Source organism: Aquarana catesbeiana, linkage group LG07 (assembly GCF_042186555.1).
Source record: "Aquarana catesbeiana isolate 2022-GZ linkage group LG07, ASM4218655v1, whole genome shotgun sequence".
NCBI lineage: Eukaryota > Metazoa > Chordata > Amphibia > Anura > Ranidae > Aquarana > Aquarana catesbeiana.
Window position 1 is genome coordinate 64,364,623 of NC_133330.1, and position 26,575 is coordinate 64,391,197.

Genomic DNA, 26,575 nt, shown 5'->3' on the forward strand with positions numbered 1-26,575 from the left:
CAATGTGTGCAGTTGGCTGCAGAATGCTTTAAAGGTCCAGGGCTCTGGTCTATTTCTATGGTTCCAGACCCTTAAAACCCATTCGGGGGTTTGTCCTCCAAGACAGGTGATGCCAGGACCTTAAACGGCCCACTGTCATCTCCAGAGCACAGCACACTATGCAGTTTACTGAGTAGTGGAGTTGGATGTTCATGTTATTATGGTACCCACTCCCATTGTGTCTAATGCCCCCCCGTACACACGATCGGACTTTCCGCCAACAAAACCGTGGATTTTTGTTCGAAAGTTGTTGACTCAAACTTGTCTTGCATACACACGGTCACACAAATGTTGGCCAACAACTCAGAACTTGGGAACGCAGTGACGTACAAGACCTATGACGAGCTGAGAACAAGGAAGTTCAATAGCCAGTTCGGCTCCTTCTGCTTGATTCTGAGCATGCGTGAAGTTTTGTGCGACGGACTTGTGTACGCACGATCGGACTTTCCAACAACAACGTTTTGTTGGCGGAAAATTTGAGAAACATTTGTTGGCGGAAAGTCCGACAGCAAATGTTCGATGGAGCATACACACGGTCGGACTTTCCGACAACAAGCTCTCATCCAACATTTCTCATCGGAAAATCCGACCGCGTGTACGCAGCATAACACTTTTCAGAGAGCATTTTTAAAATTGGCAGTTTTTCCCTCCTATCTGGAATTACACTCAGAAACATGAAGTAACTGTCTTGCTTCCCAGATGACACGTTTCCACCTGCCTGTTAAGTACAGGATGCACAAAGTATGTTGCTGCATTCCTGCAGCTGTCTTCTACAGAGATAATGCCAGAGGAACTTTGTCAGGACCTGGGATATGGCGGTCTCTGGACATGCCTTCTGCACCTCTGAAGCATAAATTCCCCACAGGGGAAGTACCCTTGGAAGTGGAGGATCACATGCTTCGCCAAAAGGGTTAAAAAGCCATTTGCTGAAGGGGCGTCACCACTCTGAGGAGGGGGGGAGGAGTCTCTTGGTCTTTGCACCAATCTGGATCTGAGGTGTCCCAGACCTCTGGATCCAGTCTGTTTCAAAGGGGAATTTCCTACATCAGGGAACATAAAAGATGCCGATCGCTATATTCTCATTTCCCTGTTTTTTTTTTTGTTTTTTTTTGTTTTTTTTTGCTGTGGAAGACCAGGGTTTCCAATTTCATTGTCACTAAGGTTCTTCTCTGCACCCCAAGTGTTCACAAAAGGGCCTCTTTTCTGGCTTTTCTACAAATCCAGGGCATTCATATCACTGGTTACCTATCTGCCAGCATCCAAAGGACCATCCAGTGTCTTCAAACCTTTGGCTGAAAATGTAACTTTCCTAAGCCTGCCCTCCAGCCCTTAGACTCTGACGTACCTGGGTCAAATATTATAATATGGTTTAGAGGTTTTCTTGTTATGTTGGCCACATGCCTATATTGCAATCTTTACCAAAAATTATGATTCCCCCATGGGGTGGGACTTGAAAGGCTCAAGAAGGTATTTGTTTTTCTTATAAAAAAAAGTATACATTTTTAAATACAGTAAAATTAAGTGCACAACAAGATTTCAAATTCCATACAGTAAAGTGAACACCAAATCCTATAATATGATACATAATCTTTATGCAGAGATCTCCTATTGTGTCCAACGCGTTTCAAAATCGACTAGCTTCTTCAGGGACAACTCTGCGAATATTATGGTGTGATTTAACAGGTGGAAATGAAAAGTAATCATATAAAAACATGTGAAACCACACATTTGCCACCATCCTCATAGACCAACTGCCACTCCCCAAGCTAGTATGGACATATGGAGGGAGAAAAAGCTTTTAATTTCCACCTGTTAAAAACACTTTATCACACCATAATTGCAGAGTTGTCACTGAAGAAGCTAGTTTACTTTGAAACGCATTGGACACAATATGCGATCTCTGCATAAAGATTAGTCTATATGTATCGTATCATATTCTGTCTTCGCTTTACTGTATGGAATTTTAAATGTTTAAATTTTAATAAGAAAAACAAATACCTTCTTGAGCCTTTAAAGTCCCACCCCACTGGAGAATCCTTATTCTTGGTAAAGAGTGGGTCAAATCTTAGGCCACGGCCCAAGCCTTAATCTTTTTCTCTCAATTTGCTTCTGCATGAGGGCTCTGGGGTCATGGTGGCCTCCTTTGGGACAGTTCCCTTTGCTAAACTTCACTCCAGACCACTTCAATCCAACATCCTGAAAATGTGGAACAAGCACATCCAATCCTTGGATTGCCTAATTCTTCTGCCCGATCAAGCAGAAATCTTTCTGTTATGGTGGATCTGCAATCCTGTCCTAGAATTGAATTACAGGACATGTAATGGCAGGTGTTACAGGTTACCCTTACAGGCTGGAGTAGAGTTTACAACTTTTACTATCCACGGGATCTGGTCCTCACAGGAGTCATAACTACCCATCAACATCCAGGAACTGAGAGCCATCCGATTTGTCTTTACAACATTGGATCTTCCTTCTACAAGGTCACAAAATCTGAATACAGTTGGGCAGTGCCGCAGCAGGTGTCTACATCAAGGGAGTCTTGATGTAGACACCTGCCAAAGGTGGGGGGAAACAAAGGTCCTCTTATGACTGCTGTGCAAGATAGAGGAAAGGGTTGTCTTTTTTTTTTTTTTTTTTTTTTTTTTTTTTTGAGGGACGGTGTCTCGTCTGACCATTTCTTGACATTAACAATGTTACTGGAGGCAAGAGCCCCTACCTCCCTCTACGTAAGAAGTTCAGATACAGGTCAGTTAAGTTAAGTTGCCTGTGTCTTTACCCTACTCCTGGTTTGGGCACACCCATACTTGGCTCTCTGGCTGCCCAAAAATTCTGGGGTATGACTACTAAGCCTTCATAAGTGGTGGGGCATTTGTTAATCCTTGTGGACTTCTGGGTAATTTTGGTCTTCAGACACTTAGGTCCAGAAAGTGACATTAAATTATTGACTGAACTTTTGCCTGATACAAACAGTTATTATTCTAGCTCTTATGCAATTTCTGTTTCAGGTGCTGTATCCTCGCTTAGTCACTGTTCATCCTTTTTTGCAACCTGTATGTCCAAAAGTTTCATTTTGTCCACGTTCAGCCTTAACAGTTGTTTGCCATTGCCCACCTTTTAGTTTGACTGCTTTTTGAAATCCCAAAGGTGAAGACTTTCTATGTCCCTCAATGGATGAGAAAGAAGCCTGAATCTTTTGTATCTGTTCTCTTTTCCTTAGTCCATTGAGGTCCCACCCCTTGTGTTTTCAATCATACATTTGGTGACTCTTGCTGTAAAGCCGAGGCATGCTGTTATTTAGGAGGGGTTATCCTGCGCTGGCCTTCATTTTTGTTTAAGTGTCAGTGCTCCTGTAGGTAGAAGAGGGAAGAGACACCTCTCATGTCTTTCCATAGGATTCAAGTAAAGGATTTTATGGGGACTAAAAAATCCTATTTTTTTTATTGTGTGTTTTATTGCTACATGAAGGGGCACAAAACTTGGAATAGAAAAGTAAAGTAAAAAATGGTTAGAACAGATGAAGCTTTACTTTATTCTTAACAAGAAGTAAAAGCTTTAAAACGTGCTATTCCCCATTCTCTATAACTAATTTTAATGTGAAGGAATTCTCAAAGAGCCTCAAACAAGACTCTTGATCTGGTTTTCAATGGGATTCCAACAGCTTAGGAACACTTGTTTACATTGGCTTTTTTTTTCTGAGAGCAGATCTTTGCAGCCTGTCAGCCTTCTAAAATTGTAATGCCTGCAGTGTTTCTTAAATTTTGAAAATTAATTTCTGTACAATATGTATAGATAAAGATGTGAAAGATTGTTTTAAAGTGACTTTACTGCTTGGTCAGAATATGTAAATACTTCAAGTGTGCATTTTCTGGGCACAGGTTCATTCTCTGTACCAAAAATGCAATGCACTTTTGTCGAAAGATGAGCCACAAAATGATTCTAGCCACCATCCATTCTAAACTGAGAGGGAATTGTGATGGATGGGAAAAAGGGTTTGAAGTGGTTCTAAAGCCTAAGCATTCCTTGTATTTAGGTAAAAAAAGGTTTAGGTATCGTGTCTGGCCCCTCACACTGCCCCCCACCTGAGGCCTCATTCGATTCAGCGCTGTGAACATCTGCAGCTCTTCTCTCCCCGTACCTCGTTGTCTTACTAGCTTTGCTGGGGCATCGGGAGCCATTAGTTCCTAGTGATGTGGGGGGGGGGTGGTAGCGCACCGCCAAGTTCCATTGTCTGTCAATGCAGTGGCAGGGCTCAGGAGTGAGCATGCATAAGTGCCCCCATGGAAAGCGGCTTCCCGCGGACAGAGGGGAGCAGCAAGGAGCGCCGGCAAGGGACTTGGGAAGAAGAGTTACAGAGCCGCTCTGTGCAATTCCTTTGTACAGAGCGGGTAAGTATAAAGATGTTTTTTTTTGTTTTTTTAAAGTTGCCTTTACAATCACTTTGAGCATATATTGCGTGTACAGTGAAAGCTGGAATAACGGAATAGTACATTTTTAAGGTTTTCTTTTTCTAACTTCTGTTTTCTGTCTCAGGCCTGAGTGTGGTGGAAGAACAGTCGGTATACTCCCCTTTAAGGGATACTTTTCCAGATGATCCACGAGTGCATAACACTAAAAGGAAAGGCTGTGGTTACTCCCCACTTGCTGAGTACCAAAAAGGAAGGAGACGGTCATCTCAGAATGAAAGAGCAGCTAACAGTGATCAATCCACCAGGAAAGGGCATTGCTTTCTTAAAACAAAGCATTGCCAGAATGGAGTGATTGAGAGCACTGTGCAGGAAATCTACAGCAGTTTCTCTGAGCGTCTGCAGGAAGTGTTGCGTGAAAAGGACATTGCCTATACTGCTGTCACTGCGCCTGTTCTGTCCTCAGATGAAAAGGATGTCAGGCTTTCTGATTGGCTGTATGCACGCACATCTAGTATACCTGTACAACAGTATATAGACGAACTACGTGTTAAACTGGACAGTGTGGTGAATTCCTATTTAAGCTCTCCAGAGACAGGCATGCCTTTGAATATGGAGACCGAAGTAAAGGAATCCATGGAATCCTTGCATCATAGTCAACAGCAAAATAATTTAAATGATCATGCACATCCTTCAAAAGACTCTGGTGACATATTGGAACCTTTACAAAGTTCTGAGTTCATTCATAATGGCTGTGTGGAAGGGAAACCTCAGAGAAGTGGACAGGATGTTACAATGGAAGAAATTCCTGTTCCTTTGGCAGAGCTGGTGCCTCGTAGCTCCCAGGATGCTGGGATACAGAACCAGGAGAAAATGACATCTGCTACACCAGACATTACTGCCTCAAGCACAGCACTAGCCCATCTAATAAATCAAATGAATCCAGAGGTGTTTAGCAACCTGGTGAAGATCTTCACCCATGTCAACAAGAATATAGTTAAATTCTATATTCACACGGAGCAAGAAGAAAATTCAATATGTCAGCAAATAAAGGTAAAGTGATGTGGTTTCTGTGTCTGTAAGGAGATTTCAATGTCCGGAAATGTCTCTAGGCATCAGATGTTTAAGTAACCCTTCTAATTTAACACCATTACTTGTGGTCTCATAAGCTCCTGCAATTTGTAGCAAGACCTTTATCCTGTTGACCGTTTTTCTTATTTATGAGAGAACACAGGAATGCATTTTGTTGGATTATCCTGCTACCTGCAGGAGAATTTTAGTAATAGAGAGAGGTTTCCGCGCTCACGGACCCAGGCTTGCAGCCCCCCCTTTGAAACACACCCTCAGAAGGGTGGGATAAGTTAGATTGAGTTTATAAATAGGGGTAAGTGGCGCTACCTGTGTTGGATACCTAATTAAATATATGATCTCTACTGGGTGCCCAAATGTGCACTCTAAAAATAAAAACAAATTACATATTGAATATGTGTCAATTTTGGTTAATGTGCCGTCCCAGTGTATACAAACAACTAAATCTTTATTGTGTAAAAAGGTGTAAATACACCCACCCCCCCTTTAAGTGTGCTAAAGGGTTAGATAAATACGTGAATAAAAAGTCCTCTTTTCAACTAATGTGATCATTACCCATCAATCAATTCCCAATTATTATTATTATAACAACTGATATAGGTGTTACCAAATTATCCCCCAGCAGACAGCTGGGCAGCAGAATAAAGCCTATACACAGTTCATCAGCGTTAAAAAACCCAATACACCTAGAAAAATGTGAAATTGATTGTTTAAAACCACATTGAATGTGCAAAAATGTGTATTAAAGGAATAAAAAAGTGAAAAAATGAGTGAAGTCAAACATTCAAAAAATCAATTTGTGAAAGTCCCAGCTTGCAAAGTTCCATATATTTCCACCAAATCCAAGTAATCTGTGTAAGGTGACTTTTGTGACAGCAACAGTTGATATCCAGTGACTCCGGTGTTCCCCCTCAAGGATCCCCACTCACCAGCTCCATGCACCCCTACAGGGGTAAACAGCATATAATCTCCGGCTCCCGATAACGTCTAGGATTCCAGTGAGGTTCTCCCTGGGGCTATTCAGTCCAAATAAGTATGCCTTCAGAACTCCGGGTTCCCCTCACATGAAAGAAACAGGGCTCCCATAGTGTGATAACGTATTGGAAATTTTATTAAAAAATGCTGATTACAGCAATCAAATAACATATAAAATAAATAAACTGTAAAAAAGTTCGTACTCCTATAAGGAGTCAGGCGATCACACTAGGTAATGGGAGGTCAAGCCTAGAGAGAAGCTCGTGGATGTAAACTGGCAACCGAGCGGTGTGCGCCTCAGCTGCGCTCCACACTCTCTCTGACTTCCGCGTGTGACGTAGGTACGTAGCTCCGTCTTACGCGTTTCATCATCGACGTCAAAGGCGTCTTTTTTACAGTTTATTTATTTTATGTTATTTGATTGCTGTAATCAGCATTTTTTAATAAAATTTCCAATACGTTATCACACTATGGGAGCCCTGTTTCTTTCATGTGAGGGGAACCCGGAGTTCTGAAGGCATACTTATTTGGACTGAATAGCCCCAGGGAGAACCTCACTGGAATCCTAGACGTTATCAGGATCCGGAGATTATATGCTGTTTACCCCTGTAGGGGTGCATGGAGCTGGTGAGTGGGGATCCTTGAGGGGGAGCACCGGAGTCAATGGATATCAACTGTTGCTGTCACAAAAGTCACCTTACACAGATTACTTGGATTTGGTGGAAATATATGGAACTTTGCAAGCTGGGACTTTCACAAATAGATTTTTTGATTCTTTGATTTCTTGATTGTTTGATTTTTTGAATGTTTGACTTTACTCATTTTTTTCACTTTTTTATTCCTTTAATACACATTTTTGCACATTCAGTGTGGTTTTAAACAATCAATTTCAAATTTTTCTAGGTGTATTAGGTTTTTTAACGCTGATGAACTGTGTATAGGCTTTATGCTGCTGCCCAGCTGTCTGCTGGGGGATAATTTGGTAACACCTATATCAGTTGTTGTAATAATAATAATTGGGAATTGATTGATCGGTAATGATCACATTAGTTGAAAAGAGGACTTTTTATTCACGTATTTATCTAACCCTTTAGCACACTTAAAGGGGGTTGGGTTTATTTACACCTTTTTACACAATAAAGATTTAGTTGTTTGTATACACTGGGACGGCACATTAACCAAAATTGACACATATTCAATATGTAATTTGTTTTTATTTTTAGAGTGCACATTTGGGCACCCAGTAGAGATCATATATTTAATTAGGTATCCAACACAGGTAGCGCCACTTACCCCTATTTATAAACTCAATGCAGGAGAATTTTGACACACAAAAAAACATTTTTATAGCCCCTTCTACTCCCAGCATGCTTTTGTTTTTTGCTAGTGTCTTAAGAGGATGGGTGACTTTTTTCCCACTCTGCTCAGAAGTCTTAACTTTGTTTTGCAAGATATTTTTTTCTTCAATCAGGATTCCTCTAGAAGTTGCTGAGCTGGTCTCTGTATGCAGTTATCTGGATCAGCAGCTCTTCAGCAATAGCTGAGGAGACCATGCATGGACCCTACTGGACAAGCTGGTGGGCTAGCAAGGAATGTGACCTTTAGACATACTTTGGGGCTTTCCAGAGTGTACTGGTTAGTTATCCGTGGAGCTGTTTGAGGGTCCAAAGCTGTGGCAAAGTTTTAGATTTGACATCACTGAGCTCATTGTTGCTAGGGTTATCGGCAACTTTTACTAGTCCATTGGTTCACTGCAGATGGGATTAAAAAATATGACCAGCTAGAACGGTCATATTCATGATGTGTCTGCTGTACCATGTACTTCTGTGAAATTGTATCCTGTTTTCTTTGTGTGACATTCCTGGTGTACCTGACAGTCTATTAAAAATTGACTAAACTGGGCAGGAGAGCACAATGTGGCCAGTTTTCTGGCTGTGCTGAGTACTCCTGCTAGTCTCCAATAATCAGACTGCTTCTCCTTCCCCGGCTCTCATCTCCTTATGCAGCTGAGAACAGAGGGCATATGATCGCTTATAAGAGGAGAAAAAAGGTATTTGTATCGTTTTATTATATGTATACAGTTTTTGTTTTTTTTTTGCATTTAATTTTTATTTTAAACCAAATGGGTTATTTTACAAAGTGAGGGTTTACATATTTAATGCTGAGGGACTGAGCCCTGATGTCTGGAGTGTCACATTTGCTCCTTTTCTCCTCTATTCTGCGTAGAGAAATCAGAACCTTGCTGTTGCCCACTGTTATAAGTGGCACATTGATCTTTCCCGTTTTTGCTGCCCTGCCTACAGCCTTCAGTAAAACTGTCAGTTTTTTTTTTTTAGGCTTTCTTCTATCTTCATCTCGCGATCTAGCCAGCAAGTCTGTTTTTCAAAAGCATAAGCCCTCTGGCAAAATGTATCAGTTTACATGGATGAGACAAACCATTCAACAATTGCAGGGGTACTTAAAACCATTTTGCTTTTATTTATGTATCCTAAAAGAGAATGGTTTGCTGTAACTAATTAGAAAGTATTGGCTGGATAATCTGCTAATACAGTACCAGTAGCATCAGCCATGCCATTGGATCTTTGCATTTTAGCATAGCCCTGACAGGAGGCCAAATAAAGCAACTGCTCATTGCAAATGTCAGTTTCTGTGCATTTCCGCAGTGTTTGAACAATAGTAGCCAGAATCGTTGGAGAACCCGTAATCACCCATGTGATGACGCTCAGAGCGGAGTTCCAGTGAAGTCTCAAATGCTCTGTTCCTTTTTGCTGCCATTCTAAACTGCTGTTTATATGCTACCAGAGGCAGTCATCCTGACATAGGAGCACTTCCTAGAATAACATGACTGAAATCTTGGTTAAGGTTTCTGCCGTAAAAATAAATCGGTACACTAAAATTGGTCTACAATTTTACTTTGCAATTCAGACAGGAATTTGTATGCATGTGAATAAAACACAAATAAAAAAAATGTTTAGGCAGTTTTACAGTTGTAACTGAACGCTGCAATTTACATCTCTCTTTTGTTACAGAATTATTTGTTGAAGCTCGGAAATGTACAGTGTAGTCCAGAGCAGATTGCAAACTGCAGTGCGAGCTCTGATAAGCTACTTATAATCATTCAGAATGAAGATATTGCCAGCAGTATTCATAAGGTGAGTGTTCAACAATTTTAGGTCCCCTTTTTTTGTACAAGCTCTTTTTTGAAATGTTGTTCTGTAAGGAAACTTAATTTATGGCTTGTTCACACCTGCCAAGTTTAACTGCGTTGCTCAACAAAGTTCGAACTTCTATACATGGCAACTTGCCTCATGTCCTGTTTGTTTTAGTTTAAATCAATGCGTTAAAGTAGGACAGGCTGAATTTTTATGCAACATGTTGAGACTTGTTACAACACATTGCCCTGAGCTGCATCCAGTGCATCCAGAAAGTATTCACAGCCCTTCACTTTTTCTCATTGTGTTATGTTACAGCCTTATGCCAAAATAAATTAACCGTTTAAAGACAGCCCACCGCGTATATACTGCGGCAGGGCAGCTCTATTGTCTATCGTACCTGTACATTGTTTTGTGCATGAGATACTGTTGGCGCACTCCTGCTGCACGCCAGGGGGAGCGTGCGTGCGGGTCCCGCAGACTCTGTCCGCCGGCCACCCTTGATCACTCCACAGAGAGGCAGATCCCCATTCTGCCTATGTAAACAAGGTAGATCCCCATTCTGACAGGGGACAACACTGAAATCATCTGTTCCTAGTAAAAGATTTCTTTTCAATCTTCATCTCACTGTCTCATCTACAGGCTTTTTATGGGGCAGAGCAGGATCTTCCTCACCGGTGCTTGATAGCCCTGGTTCTGGACCTGAAGAGGTTTTGGTGATTTTTCTCCAACCTGTTTATGTTTCTGAAAAAGATCCAACTGATACTTTTTTTTATTTTTTATATTTATTTTATTTTTCTAAATTTTCATACACCAAATAAAAAGGGTAAGGGATAGAGAGCAACATAAATTCCCATCCGACATAATGTGGGTATCTATTACAATATATCTACCACAATAAAAAAAAAAATAACATTAAGGAGATCACTAGAAAAGAATTGCCCGAGGATCCCTGGACATGTCTATTCCACGGGGTTAATATTCCAATAAAAGAATATAAAAAGTCAATGGTGATACATCTGATCAACGCCGCTAAAACCTTGTTCCCGAAAAAATGGAAGGAAGTGGACTGCCCAAAAATAAGAGACTGGTTTGTTAAAATAGAGGAGATTTATGGTATGTAAGGACTTGGGCATTGTGAAGAGGGAGGTAGTGAGGGTTTCAATAAGAGGTGGGAAAAGTGGAAAATGTTTAACCACTTAAGGACCAGCCTCGTTTTGGATTTTAGGTGTTTACATGTTTAAAACAGGTTTTTTTGCTAGAAAATTACTTAGAACCCCCAAACATTATATATGGTTTTTCTTCTAACACCCTAGAGAATAAAATGGCGGTCGTTGCAATACTTTTTTTTTGCACCGTATTTGCGCAGCGGTCTTAAAAGCGCACTTTTTTTGGAAAAAATTCACTTTTTTGAATAAAAAAATAAGACAACAGTAAAGTTAGCCCAATTTTTTTTTATATTGTGAAATATAATGTTACGCCAAGTAAATTGATACCCAACATGTCACGCTTCAAAATTGCGCCCGCTTGTGGAATGGCGTCAAACTTTTTCCCTCAAAAATCTCCATATGCGACGTTTAAAAAATTCTACAGGTTGTATATTTTGCAGTACAGAGGAGGTCTAGGGCTAGAATTATTGCTCTTGCTCTACCGGTCGCGGCGTTGCCTCACATGTGTGGTTTGACCACTGGTTTCATATGCGGGCGCTACTCGCGTATGTGTTCGCTTCTGCGCGCAAGCTCGTTGGGACGGGGGTTTTTTTTTTTTTTTATTATTTATTTTACATTATTTTATTTATTTTTACACTGTTTTTAATTTAAAAAAAAAAAATTGTGTCACTTTTATTCCTATTACAAGGGATGTAAACATCCCTTGTAATAGAAAAAAGCATGACAGGACCTCTTAAATATGAGATCTGGGGTCAAAAAGACCTCAGATCTCATATTTACACTAAAATGCAATAAAAAAAAGTCATTTGAAAAAATGTGCCTTTTAAGAGGCGTGGACGCAAGTGACGTTTTGACGTCGCTTCCGCCCAGCAGTGTCATGGAGATGAGTGGGCGCCATCTTAGCCTCACTCGTCTCCAGGCACAGGACGGAGACGGATGCAATTGCCTCCGCCGCTACCGACGGCTCCAGTAAGCGGCGGAGGGCACCGGATCCCCGCGGGAGGGGAGGGGGGGGCCGACTCACACCACCGATAAAAGTGATCTTGCGGCGAATCCGCCGCAGGGACCACTAATATCTGAAAGGCGGCCGCCGCACGAGAACGGAGATACCGGGGTTATGGCAGCTAGCTGCTGCCATAACAACGATATACCCCTTCAAAGTTTGAATGTACATCGTCGTGCGGCGGTTGGCAAGTGGTTAAACAAACTGAGTATAGTGTAGGGGGTTGAGGGGTTCGGAGGAGGGAGGGGGAGAAGGGAGGGGCTTTGCAGGGGTTGAGAAGGAGGAGAGGAGGGAGTTTTTGTTTTTTATATTGTGGTAGATCCAACTGATACTTAACCTCAAGACCATGAATTGCTTTTTGAAAGTACAGAAGAAATTCATCCGTTCTGTGGTGGCTTCTCCATCAGGAGGATTTCCACCATAGACATCAAGGACGCATGCTTATACATTCCCATCTGTCGGGGCACCAGCACTTTGTGGTTGGGAAGGTGCTTTATCTATTGTTGGTGCTCCCCATTGGTCTGGCGTCTGGTCACCATGTGTTTATTATTGTGCTCCGGTCCTAGAATTACTGAGTCTCATTCTGCACTGATGGACAACATGGCGATCACAATGCGTATTCGGGAGTTCGGCTGGGTTCTGAACCCGCCCTGTCCCAGACCAGTTTTCTGTGAAATACCTTGCTCTGATCCTGGACTCTGCACAGGCCAAGGTGTTTTCCCACTGGACAAACTTGAAACAGGTGCAGGCATCATGCCGATATAACCACTTCCCTCCCAAGGCGACATCCACCTGGGGGAAGTGGTTAAAGTGTAGCTTCTAGTTTTGATTAAAAAAAAAAAAATGGTGTAGGAATACATTGCTAAATGCATCCAACGCATCCATAAGTTAACTGCCTTTTTATTTTTTTTCCATCAGATCCCATCATTGATTACACTGAAGAAACAGTCGTGTGTCAGTTTTGCAGGTGTAGACAGTTTGGACGATTTGAAAAACCACACCTATAATGAATTGTTTGTGTCTGGAGGATTTATTGTGTCTGATGATACAGTGTTAAATCCTGAGAACATCACTGAGGGTAAGATGTTAGTCTTTTTATAGCTTGGTAGGTTTACACTAGGTAGACTGACAGGCTTGTCCATGAAGAGCGAGGGTTGAAACGTAGATTGCAGGTTGTTGGTATTTAAAAAAAAAAATGCAGAAAGATGAGGCCAGCGGTAAATTGTAACCAGCAGCAAGGGTTATTACAAATATCTCCTATTTTATATTGGAGGCCAAGCAAAGTCCTGACATTTTGCAGTCATGTATATACCGCCTTGCACTTTTTCTTTTAACAACTTTGTCATTTGTACAACTTGACCCACCCTACTTTCTGGCATGTGAGAAGGCCTGCAACTTCATTGTAGTATTTGGTGTCCAGAAGCCTTGCATTTTAATATTGACATGCATGAAGACTGGGCTGTTCCCATGTAAATTTAACGGGTCAATCAAAAGAAGCATAGGAACGTAAACCTGTGCTGAGAAATACTGGGGCTGCAATTGATGCCTTTATAGGAATCCTAGTTGCCTGGTTTTAATACATTCTCAGCCACTGACCTGAAATCAAAACTCCTGATCTGCATAATTGTTCCAGGGCGGTGCATCATAGTACCTGAAGCCTTTATATCAGCATGGCAGCCAGGTAACTAGCATTTTCGAAAGAAGTCTGCAATGGCAGCTTCAGTAGTCTTTCAGAACAGGTTTTCTTTTAAAAGGCTCCATTTGAAGAAAGCTGTAAAATAGTGATATGGAGCCTTGTAGTACTTGCAATTTCCTAGCATTAATGAGCTACAAGAAGCTTACATTTAACTTTTTAAGCTCTGTTGGAGTATTTGCCCTAACTTTTATTTCTTTTATTTTTTTATAGATGTACTGAAAAATTTTTTGCTGTTTCTGGAGCAAATTGACAGTCCTGATGGAAAATGGCAATGGAAAATCCACTGCAAATTTCAGAAGAAACTCAAGGAATTGGGGAGGTGAGTGGTCTCTGATGGATATAAGATAATGGGCTATGTTGGGTACAGTTAGCTGCAGCAACATGGACACCCAAAATGGGAGCTTTTCCACCTTGCCGCATACAAGAAAATACAGGACTTGACATTTCATTGGACTAAGAATTTAGGAAGGTATTTAGATCAATAAAATAGATTTTACATTTTTTACATTTCTGTATCAATAACACCTCTTTCACACTGAGCCGCCCTGGGTGTCAGCGGTAAAGCGGCGCTTTTCTGCCGCTAGTTTTAACCCCCCTGCTAGCGGCTGAGAAAGGGTTAAAACCCAGCCGCGAAAAGGTTAGAACCATCGCAAAGTGCTGCTACAGCAGCGCTTTGCCGGCAGTATAGCCACGCTGCCCCATTGATTTCAATGGGCAGGAGCGGTGTATACACTACTCCAAAGATGCTGCTAGCAGGACTTTCTTGGCGTCCTGCCAGCGCACCGCTCCAGTGTGAAATCCCTCGGGGCTTTCACATTGGAGAGACCACAGCGGCTATTTCAGGGCGCTTTGCAGGCGCTATTTTTAGCGCTGTAGCGCCTGCAAAGCGCCCCAGTGTGAAAGGGGCCTAACTGTAGTACAGCTTTAACAGTATCACGAGACCATATTTGCTGTGAGTATATTTAGTTGCTACAGAGCTGACTGCAGTAGAATTATTGATCCCTGTGCAGTAAAATTACCCTGTGTGTTGGCTGTCTTACCAGACTATTAAATGTAGAATACATCCTACCTTCATCCATACTGCAATTCCATCAATGCATTTGACCTATAACCTGCATATAGGCTTTGTCAAGTAAAAACTGATCTATGGGCTGGAAATGTATGTCTTCCATTATGTTCCCCTTTTAAGGTTAAACAAAACAGCCCTGAATATATTGACACTCTTGAACACCTATCAAAAGAAGCATCTGGTGGAGATCCTGGCTTATCATATGTGCGATTCTCAGACCAGACAAGCACCTGAGCTAGACTGTCTGATCAGACTTCAGGTTCAGAACATACAGCAGAGGCACTTAATATTCCTGACAGGTAAGTCTTCCCACACTTCCTTGTCAGTCACATTATAGATCAGTGTTTCTCAACTCCAGTCCTCAAGGCGCCCCAACAGGTCATGTTTTCAGGATTTCCCTCAGATGAATCGGCTGTGGTAATTACTAAGGAAGTGAAACTGATCAAATCACCTGTGCAAGATAATGGAAATCCTGAAAACATGACCTGTTGGGGCGCCTTGAGGACTGGAGTTGAGAAACACTGTTATAGATAACTGCAGAACAATTCTGTATTTACGTTTTCATATATCTGTTGCAGAAAAGGACAAATCATTGTTTTCCAGTCATGCTGAAAATGGAATTCTAGTGACAAGCATGGACGAGTTCATTAATAATTTTACAGATCTTGTTGGTCATCATAACTCCAGCAACGAAGAGCATTGCTTATCACAGCTGGTAAATCAAGAGAACCAGAAAGGTATTTAAAATTTGTTATTTGCAACTTTAAAAAATAGGTTAATAGGATATGTAAAGAAGAACTTCGCTAAGCAATATTGGCATCTAAACTGGCAACTTGACCACAGCACAACTTTAGAAAAGAAGGGATTCCTGTGAAAACTTGGCTCATTTCTGGGCCTCAAGTCTTTAAGAGTTGTACTTATGGGCAAGAATAAAAAAGAGGACATTTTATAAATTCTGTCACATGGCAAGACAATGCTAAACAGAATTGGCGAGGCAAAATCCTGAGACCTGTTACTACAAGGTAACTGCTTGTTTCATGAATACTCCCTGAACTGCTAAAAAGTAGCGCCACGACTGAATTTATCTTGACAGCTTCCTTGTTTTGTGCATCTTGGAGAGAATCTCATCTTCAGTGCTAAATCTGTTTTAGGACTTCGAAATCTTATAGTTGGCTACCCAAGAATACAGGTGCAGGGGGCACAAATTCAGTAAAACTGTCAGTTTGCTAAATGAGGCCACCTGATTTTACCTAATTGTGTTGCTAATTTCCTTGAATGGTCCCCGCAGTAAGGCTCAATTCACACTAATGCGTTTTTTGATGCATTTTGCAGAAATGCAGGGAAATTTTTTAACATGGGTTCCTATGGAACATGTTCACATCAATGCATTTTTGTGCCTCTGCGTTTTTGGAAAGGGTCAGGGACTTTTTTTCCCGCAAAATGCAGCGTTTTGCTTGTAATAGAATTCAATGGCCCCGCATCCAAAACGCAAGTGCCGCGTTTTTGCCGCAATTTTTTTTTTAAATTTATTTATTTTATGCTGTGTATATAGCTGGTTGCTAAGGAGGGGGCCGGGAAGCCGGCCACTGCGTCCTTAACAACCGATGAGGAGTCAGCTGGCTTCCTGCTCAATGTAAAAAAAAAACAAAAAAAGAGCGTGGGGTCCCCCCCCAGGTACATACCAGGTCCTTGGGTCTATTAGAGATTCAGAGGGGACCCCCATGCCAAAATTTTTAAAAAAATGGCGTGGGGGTCCCCCCAAAATCCATACCAGACCCTTATCTGAGCATGCAGGAAAGGGAAGGGACAAGTGAGTGGCCCCCCCTCCTGAACCATACCAGGCCGCATGCCCTCAACATCGGGGATGGGTGCTTTGGGGCAGGGGGGCTCTACACCCCCCCTGCCCCAAAGCACCTTGCCCCCATGTTGATGGGGACAAGGGCCTCTTCCCCACAACCCTTGCCTGGTGGTTTGTAGGCGTGAGACTTATCGGAATCTGGAAGCCCCCTTTAACAAGGGGGTCCCCAGATCCCGCCCCCCATGTGAATGAGTATGGGGTACCTTGTACCCCTACCCATTCACCTGGAAAAAAACTAGTGTAGTGTTTAAAAAATACAGTAGACAGTTTTTGACAAGTCTCTTATTATGCAGCTTCGGGGGTCTCTTCCGACTTCACTCTCTTCTCCGCGCTCTCTGGTACTTCTCCCGCTGTCCGGTGCCTTCTGGGTTCTTCTGCTCTTTTGCCTGCTCTTTTGCTAGCTCTTGCCTGTCTTCTCCGCCGGTAAAAACGTGTGTCCAAAAACACGGCAAGCACCACAAAAAGCACTGTAGAAACGCTCAAAAGCAATATGCATAGATGTGAATCGAGCCCAACACTGTGGCACTTCCTAAGAAGTTTTCTATCGAGTCGGAGCAGGCCTAATGACAAAATTATATGGCTCTTATAAACTTTTTTTCCCCTGCATCACGTCAGCCATGTGGTACAGACAAATCATTCTGGCTGACTGGTTTGCGAGAAAACATTGCATATTAGCAGCCCTCTCGCTTCAGAACCAGTGGCGTATTTGTTATAAAGCTGTAGTTGGAGAGCTAAATAGCTCTGACATAAGAAAATATGGATGCCTATTGTTTAAACAAGAGTTCTTCTTTATTCTACTGTTTTGATGAATGTCAGTAGATTTAAGTGAAAAAAACAAACATTCTAGACAATGAGACCAAAATGCAAGCTGCTTAAAAGAGTGTTTCAAAATGCATCAGGCAAAATGGCATTTGTGTGCAGACAATTTGAAAAACTTTAGCTTGGGATTTAAGATTTGGATGTACTGTTTGTAGAAATCTTTTTTTTTTTTTTTTTTTTTTTTTTTTTTTTAATTTTGTGTAGTAGGAATTTTTCAGTCTCCATAAGTACATTCTAGCCATTTCCCCTTGCTCTTTGCCCTTGCCATAGGAGCCACTAGCACAACTCATTAGATCACACCCAGAAATCACTGGCTTTACAGTGGCAGGGGTCACCATAAACTAAGCCTGTTGATGATGGTCTCTCCTATTTATCATTAACCCAATCATCACACTTCCCAACTTAATGGCATTAGTATCTGTTTAGTAATATCCCATGTCTCCATATCAACCATACCAAGCCCCATATCTTAAACATTTCAATACCACAGGTACAAGCAGGCTCTGCAAAAAACCTTCCCTTTCCATTGGGATTTCAGACGCTTCTCATACTTTGTAGTATGCCTCACCCCTTCCTACAACACCCTCTATACCATCAACTGCCCACACCTTTTTAGCAAACTCAAAATATTTCTAGCCAACATTACTTAAAGTGCCATTTTCTTAACCTGCAGTCACCTTCAAGGGATCCCAAAGTTTTTTGTTACAGTTGCAGCATCTAGCAAACCGTGTGTAAGAGATATAGATACACACACACGTGTTTGTGTATGTATGTGTGTGTAATATATATATATATATATATATATATATATATATATATATATATATATATATATATATATATTCATAAGCTTACATACCCTGGCAGAATTTGATTTCTTGGCCATTTTTCAGAGAATATGAATAACGCAAACTTTTCTTTCACTCATGGTTAGTGTTTGGCTGAAGCAATTTATTATCAATCAACTGTGTTTACTCTTTTTAAATCATAATGACAACAGAAACTACCCAAAAGACCCTGATCAAAAGTTTACATACCCTGATGATTTTGGCCTAATATGCACACAGGTTGACACAAAGGGGTTTGAATGGCTATTAAAGGTAACCATCCTCACCTGTGATCTGTTTGCTTGTAATTAGTGTGTGTGTGTATAAAAGGTCAATGAGTTTCTGGACTCCTGACAGACTCTTGCATCTCCCATCCAGTGCTGCACTGACGTTTCTGGATTCTGAGTCATGGGGAAAGCAAAAGAATTGTCAAAGGATCTGCGGGAAAAGATAGTTGAACTGTATAAAACTCTAATCAAGAAGTGGAAAATGAAGGGTTCTGTTGAAAACAGACTACGGTCAGGTAGACCAACTAAAATTTTATCCACAACTGCCAGGAAAATTTTTCGGGATACAAAGAAAAACCCACAAATAACTTCAGGTGAAATACAGGACTCTCTGAAAACATGTGGTGTGGCTGTTTCAAGATGTACAATAAAGAGGCACTTGAAGAAAGATGGGCTGCATGGTCGAGTCGCCAGAAGAAAGCCATTACTTCGCAAATGCCACAAAGTATCCGTTTACAATACGCCAAACAGCACAGAGACGAGCCTCAAACCTTCTAGCACAAAGTCATTTGGAGTGATGAGACCAAAATTGAGCTTTTTGGCCACAACCATAAATGCTACATTTGGAGAGGAGTCAACAAGGCCTATGATGAAAAGTACACCATTCCTACTGTGAAAAACGGAGGTGGATCGCTGATGTTTTGGGGATGTGTGAGCTACAAAGGCACAGGAAATTTGGTCAAAATTGATGGCAAGATGAATGCAGTATGTTATCAAAAAATACTGGAGGAACATTTGTATTTGTTAGCCAGGAAGCTGCACATGGGACGTACTTGGACATTCCAACATGACAATGATCCAAAACACAAGGCCAAGTCAACCTGCCATTGGCTACAGCAGAATAAAGTGAAGGTTCTGGAGTGGCCATCTCAGTCTCCTGACCTCAATATCATTGAGCCACTCTGGGGAGGTCTCAAACGTGCAGTTCATGCAAGACAGCCCAAGAATTTACAGGAACTGGAGGCTTTTTGCCAAGAGGAATGGGCAGCTTTACCATCTGAGAAGATAAAGAGCCTCATCCACAAATACCACAAAAGACTTCAAGTTGTCATTGATGTTAAAGGGGGCAATACACAGTATTAAGAACTGGGGTATGTAAACTTTTGATCAAGGTCATTTGGGTAGTTTCTGTTGTGATTATGATTTAAAGAGTAAACACAGATGATAATAAATGGTCAGCCAAACACTAACCATGAGTGAAAAAAGTTTTTGTGTTTATCATTCATGTTCTCTGAAAAATGGCCAAGAAATCATAAATTCTGCCAGGGTATGTAAACTTGGGAGCACAACTGTGTGTATGTATGTGTGTGTGTGTGTGTGTGTGTGTGTGTGTGTATGTATGTGTGTGTATATATATATATATATATATATATATATATATATATATATATATATATATATATTCACTACAATGCCAAAAGTTTTGGGACGCCTGCCTTTACATGAACTTTAATGGCATCTTAGTCTGTGGGTTTCAATATTGAGTTGGCCCACCCCTTGCAGCTATAACCGCTTTGGATCAGCTTGCATTTTAGGTTCATTGGTCTTTAGTGGGAAAATCAATTAATACTACTAATTTGCCAGGGTGTATTTTGCATATATGTTTACTTGCTATTGGAAATTCCATGTGGCTGTTGGTTTTCGTTCAATTTAACATCAAATGCAATCTTGTACTGCGGTAACTTTTGGCAATCCCTGTAGGTGTGTTTAGTTCTTTGGTCTACTAAATGGGGAAAGACTTCTTCTCAGCTTTGCCTTCTGCTTCCTTTTTTAACTGCCAGAAATAAATATCTGGTGTGTCTAGCCTTTGGCATGCTAGTTGGGATTTCCCAATGAACTAATGTTATTTCTCCCCCTGTCTTCTAAAAATCCCAACTTCTACCCCAAAGGACGATCACGGCACCACTGTGATAGAAGATGAATTTTCCCAGTGCATGTTGAATATGAAAAGGCTGCAGGAGTGAGTATAATTGTATAGTTATACTTGACTTCTCTTTGCAATGCAGCTATCAGCGAAGCTGATCTGAAGGAGGAAGAAGACATGTCTCTAGACTCAGAAGACGAGATGCCACAGATTGAAGTATGTACAAATGTAAAGCAAGAGCCTCAAAAAGACTGTGCTATGAACCAGCCAGAAGCTGGAAATGATTCTCAAACAGAGAAATCGACAAAGACTCCTATCATTGACCCAGAGTTCATGCAACCTATAACTCCAGTATCTACAGCCGGTTCTACCACAGGTGATAATGGCAACCCAGCTGAGGATTCTTCCAGTATATTTAATGACTATGATAGCAGGTCATTGGGCATTTCCCATTTCAACCTGTTAACGCATCAAACATTTCTGGGATCAATGCTATACGGTAACCAGACACCTGTGGAAAACTTTTTCATTAGTTCCTACGGCCAGTCGGATCAAGACACCTCATCTGGTTCTGAGTGGGATCCAAAGTGGAATGTAAAATAATTTAATTTTTTTTTTTTTTTTATTGTACTGTACCTGAAATATTTATATATCTGACATTTTTGTAAGATTTTGTTTTTTCTTATACAAAGTAAAAGACACATTTTATTATATTTAATGACCTTGTTTCTTTCTGGATTTATGATGCATGCAATGATTTTTTTAATGGTACAAAAGGTTTGCACCTAGTTTAATTTTTTATTTATTTTTCACCGAGAGGTATAGAAATTTTTAAACTTTGAGTTATATTGTTGCATACAGGAGGAATGGACACTAGCAAACCAGGAGAACCCACTCACTAGTCTTTTATTCTAGATTTCTAAGAAGGCGGAAGTATTTTCTTCAGCTCTGTTGTGAAAGTACAAACCTATTTTCTTTTCATTCATTAAAGAGATCTTTAGTCAATTTTTAAAACATTAAAGGGGTTGTAATGTCAGAAGGTTTTTTTTTTATCTTAATGCATTTTCTTCTGTGTGCAACAGCCCCCCAACACTTACCCGAGGTCCCTCTCTGTCCTGCGATGTCCACGAGTGTCTCAGCCGTCCAAGATTCTCCCTTGTGATTGGTCGAGACACAGCAGTGGCGTCATTGGCTGCAGCCAATTAAAAGGAAGCTAGCCAATCGGGAGAGAGAGGAGACCGGGTTCGGGGCTCCGTGTCTGAATGGACACAGGGAGTTGCGGCTTGGCTCGGGAGACCCTATAGCAAGCTGCTTGCTGTCGGGGCACTCAGCAGGAGGGAGGGGCCAGGATCACAGAAGAGGTAAGTACAAAAATACAATTTTCTATCAGTATTTTGGCCTTGACTGAATAACCGTTGTGCATAAGTGTGATTAATTTTTCTGAACGTTGGTTACCTCCAGCATTTTTTCTGAAACCTTTATTTCCCCAATTATGTAACATTATTTGAAATTTTAAGCCATGGGAGACACTTGAACAGTTTTTTTTAACACAGTTTCTACCTGAAATATGGATCGTGTCTTTATATGGTCAGGGTTAGCTGTCAGTTTATTCTGCACTGTATAGTGACCCACTGCATTAAAATACTATCCAAAAATGTTTGTTTTGACTTTTAACCACTTCTCGCAAATCGCCGTACCCGTACGTCAGTACTTTGCCACTAAATACTGTTGTTATGGCAGCAGCTAGCTGCTAATTTCAGGAACGGCATGCATTTCTCTTTAAGATAAAAGTGGTCTCTGCAGCGGATTCACCGCAAGATCACTTTTATCAGTGGCAGGAGAGGGCCCTCCCACTGCGCTCTGGTCATCTCCACCGCTTACTGGAGCCGTCGGTAGCGGCGGACACGATCGCGTCCGGTCCCTACACTGCCTGGATGTGAGGGAAAGATGGCCCCCCACTCTGCTCCATAGCATTGGAGGGCGGAAGCTATGTCAAACGTCACTTCCACCCAATGGGGATTTTTTTTTTTTTTTGTTTGTTTTTTGTTTTTTATTGCATTTTTGTGTAAATTTGAGATCTGAGGTCTTTTTTGACCCCAGATCTCACATTTAAGCGGTTCTGTCATGCTTTTTTTTTTTTTTCTATTACAAGGGATGTTTCATTCCTTGTAATAGGAATAAAAGTGATCCAAATTATTTTTTTTTAAAGGACAGTGTAAAAATAAAAGGTAAAGTAAATAAGAAATTTTTTTTTTAAAGTGCCCCGTCCTGCCGAGCTTGCGCGCAGAAGCGAACGCATACGTAAGTCGCGCCCGCATATGAAAACTGTGTTTAAACCACACATGTGGGATTTCGCCACGATCGTTAGAGTGAGAGCAATAATTCTATCTCTAGACCTCCTCTGTAACTCAAAACTGGTAACCTGTAGAAATTTTTAAACGTTGCCAATGGAGATTTTTAAGTGCCAAAGTTTGTTGCCATTCCACGAGCGGGCTCAATTTTGAATCATGACATGTTAGGTATCAATTTACTTGGCGTAACATTATCTTTCACAATATAGAAAAAAATTGGGCTAACTTTACTGTTTTATTTTTTAACTCAAAGTGTATGTTTTCCCAAAAAATTACGCTTGTAAGACCGCTGCGCAAATACGGTGTGACATAAAGTATTGCAATGACTGCCATTTTATTCTCTAGGGCAGGGGTGGGCAGCCTCAGCACTCCAGCTGTTTTGAAACTACAAATCCCATTATGCCTCTGACAATCACAGGTATGACTCCTAGAAGGCAGTGTCTTGCAATGTCTCATGGGACTTGTAGTTTCACCATAGCTGAAGGGCTGAGGTTGTCTACCCCTGCTCTAGGGTTTCTGAAAAAAAATATATATAATGTTTGGTGACAATAGTAAAGGAGAGATAAGGGGATTATCGCGGTGCCAAACAATTATTGGAATACATGTATTAAAAGTTTATAATGTTTTATTAACAAACACTTTAAAAACGTATACAACAGTTATACATATCAGGGGTGTGAACAAACAAGGAAAAAAGTATAAAGCGCCAACTGTACAGCAAAATTACAAAACCCAGCCTATGGCGTGGTGGCAGGTCTTGTAAACAGGTATTGAAGTCCTACATGTTTCGCCAAAATTGGCTTCCTCAGGGACAGTTGGTTATACCTGTATTAGTATCCTGAATTCAGTGGGTCACAGGGGGTGGGCGTGACAGTCCCCAGGGTGAATTCAGGGCTCCAGTGCACAAATAGGAGGCTGCAGGGGGCAAAAAAGAGGACAGTATAAATAAAACTACCAGGGGAAAAGTCAGGGCACCCAGTAGGCTGGCTTAAATATCAACAGAAATGGCTGGTGAAAATTGGCCTTGGGTACAATAGTACTATTAGAGTAGTATAGGCTATAAAGGTTCAGTCGATAGGGATGGTGTAAATAGCTCAAAGAGGCTACGCATGATGTATAGCAGCATAGGTGTAGGTGCCCTGGAAACGCCGATATAATGTTTGGTGGTTCTAAGTAATTTTCTAGCAAAGAAATACTGATTTTAACCACTTGCCGACCAGGCGCCATCATTATACTGCGGTAGGTCGGCACGATCCCGCGAACTGTTGTAGCTGTACGTCGGCTCCTTTGAGCGAGATAGCAGGCGTGCGCGCTGCACTGCGTGGGGGTGCCGATGACCGCCGGCCACATGCGATCGCGGGCACGAGCGGCAGAACAGGGACGTGTGTGTGTGTGTGTGTAAACACACACATCCCTGTTCTGTGAGGAGATGCAGATCGTGAGTTTCTAATAGCTAGGGACACTGATCTGCATTCTCCTATAGTCAGTCCCCTCCCCCCCACAGTTAGAACACACTAGGGAACACAGTTAACCCCTTGATCGCTCCCTAGTGTTAACCCCTTCCCTGCCAGTGACATTGATACAGTAATCGGAGCATTTTTATAGCACTGATCGCTGTATAATTAATAAGTGTCCACCATAATGTTGCAGTCAAGATAAAAATCACAGATCGCCGCCATTACTATTAAAAAAAATAATAAAAATGCCATAAATCTATCTCCCATTTTGTAGACGCTATAACTTTTGCGCAAACCAATTTTCTATTACCAAAAATATGTAGAAAAATACGTATCGGCCTAAACTGAGAAAAAAAAATTGGGGACATTTATTATAGCAAAAAGTACAAAATATTGTGTTTTCAAAATTGTCGCTGCTTTTTTTTTTTTTTTTTTTTTTTTTTTTGCGCAAAAAATAAAAACCACAGAGATGATCCCAAAAGAAAGCTCTGTGAGAAAAAAAGGATGTAAATTGTTTGGGTACAACGTTGCACGACCGCGCAATTGACAGTTAAAGCGGCGCAAAAAATGGCCTGGTCATTGAGAAAATCTTCCCGGGGCTGAAGTGGTTAACTTGTAAACAAGTGTCAAAAAGAGGCTTGGTCCTTAAGTGGTTAAGTTAAAACATAATGTATTTAGTAAGACCTCATTAACAAGGAAGCAATATTTTACAACTGAAATGAAATTGCTTGTATTCACTTGTAGTATCCATCTAGTCTTTAGCTGTGTTCCTGTCTGCAAAAATATTCATTTTAAAATCTGATTCCAAACACATTTTTATAGTGGGTGGATGCATTAGGTTTTTTAAATTCATTTGTATGTAAAAACATAGGTGAAAGGCTCCTACCACTGTTGCCCAGGTGCTTTTATTATTATTTGTAGTTTCAAAACATTTCAATACTAGACTATAGAGAGGTAAAAAAAAAAAATAAAACAAAAATAAAAAAACAGGGGTTGAAGCATAGATAAAATTTATTTAAATGTCCATCAGACAAAAAGTTACAATTTTAGCTACGGTTTTGGGCAACAAAAGATCACCAAAGTAGTGGTATCATTTTCCTTTTTCAAAGATTTTGATGGTAGTGTGTATGGTAACACTCACTCCAAATTGATTAAATTTTTTTAATAATTGATTGAAGCCGTTTGTTACTGCTGTTAATAGTATATATATGTACGTATTCATGAACTAGTATGCATCTATCTCTTTTTGCCTGACAAAGCACTTGTCGCTTGATACTAGCCAAATTGTAACTTGTTTGCCTGATGGACATTTAACCCTTTCATGACTAAGCCTATGTTTGAAATTTGGTGTTTACAAGTTAAAATCCATATTTTTTGCTAGAAAATTACTTAGAACCCCCAAACATTATATATATTTTTTAGCAGAGAATCTAGAGAATAAAATGGAGATTGTTGCAATATTTTATATCACACGGTATTTGTGCAGCGGTGTTTTAAACACAAATTTTTGGAAAAGGGACACTTCCACAAATTTTAAAAAAATGCAAACAGTAAAGTTACCCCAATTTTTTTGTATAATGTGAAAGATGATGTTACGCCGAGTAAATAGATACCAAACATGTCAGGCTTTATAATTGCACGCACTCATGGAATGGCGACAAACTATGGTAGCTATGAATTTCCATAGGCGACGCTTTAAATTTTTTTTTACGGTTACCAGATTAGAGTTACAGAGGAGGTCTAGGGCTAGAATTATTGCTCTCGCTCTGACAATCGCGGCGATACCTCACATGTGTTATTTGAACACCGTTTACATATGCGTGCACGACTTCCGTATGCGTTTTCTTCGCTGTGCGAGCTCACGGGGACGGGGGCGCTTAAAATTTTTTTTTTTATATTTATTTTATTTATTTTTATACTTAAAAATTGTGTTTAAAAAAAAAAAGTTTTTTTTTTTACTTTTATTGCTGTCACAAGGAATGTAAACATCCCTTGTGACAGTAATAGGTGGTGACAGGTACTCTTTATGGAGGGATGGGGGGGTCTAAAAGACCCCCCATCCCTCCTTTACACTTCAAAGTATTCAGATCGCCGAAAACGGCGATTCTGAATACTGTGTATTTTTTAAATTCGGCGCCATTGGCAGACGAGTAAACAGGAAGTGACGTCATGACATCGTTTACAGTGAGAAGGCTGGAACGAAGCCGCCCACAGCTTCGTTCCAGCCCGCCCACAACCGCCGGAGGCAGACGATTGGGCACCGGGCCTCCTGATTGCACGGGAGGCCCGGTAAGAGCGGCGGGAGGGGGGGGGGGGGGGGAAATGTCCCATCCCGCTTCTCTGGTATAACAGCCGAGCGGCTTTTAGCCACAACGGTTGTTATATACGGGTAGCCGATCGCCCGCTCGAAACAACGGTACTGGGATGATGCCTGCAGCTGCGGGCATCATCCCGGTATAACCCCCGAAAGCCGAGTACGCAGATGTGCGTACGGTCGGTGGGAAGGGGTTAAATCTA

At 41.1% G+C, this 26,575-nt stretch overlaps 1 protein-coding gene across 4 annotated transcripts in view; it reads left to right on the forward strand.

The window, feature by feature from the left end:
• The window catches only part of TASOR (transcription activation suppressor), an 86,229-nt gene extending 65,266 nt beyond the window's left edge, over nt 1-20,963 (forward strand). For 2 of the 4 annotated variants that reach the window (XM_073592261.1, XM_073592262.1), the window contains 7 exons: nt 4,570-5,495; nt 9,536-9,658; nt 12,749-12,908; nt 13,737-13,845; nt 14,716-14,894; nt 15,174-15,332; nt 20,393-20,963. In XM_073592261.1, the coding sequence (XP_073448362.1) occupies nt 4,570-5,495; nt 9,536-9,658; nt 12,749-12,908; nt 13,737-13,845; nt 14,716-14,894; nt 15,174-15,332; nt 20,393-20,853 (2,117 nt within the window). In that variant the 3' untranslated portion in view covers nt 20,854-20,963. Of the gene's footprint in view, nt 1-4,569; nt 5,496-9,535; nt 9,659-12,748; nt 12,909-13,736; nt 13,846-14,715; nt 14,895-15,173; nt 15,333-18,477; nt 19,577-20,275 lie in introns of those variants that run through there. The other 2 variants (XM_073592263.1, XM_073592264.1) reach the window with 2 other exon arrangements.
• The last annotated feature ends 5,612 nt before the right edge of the window (nt 20,964-26,575 follow it).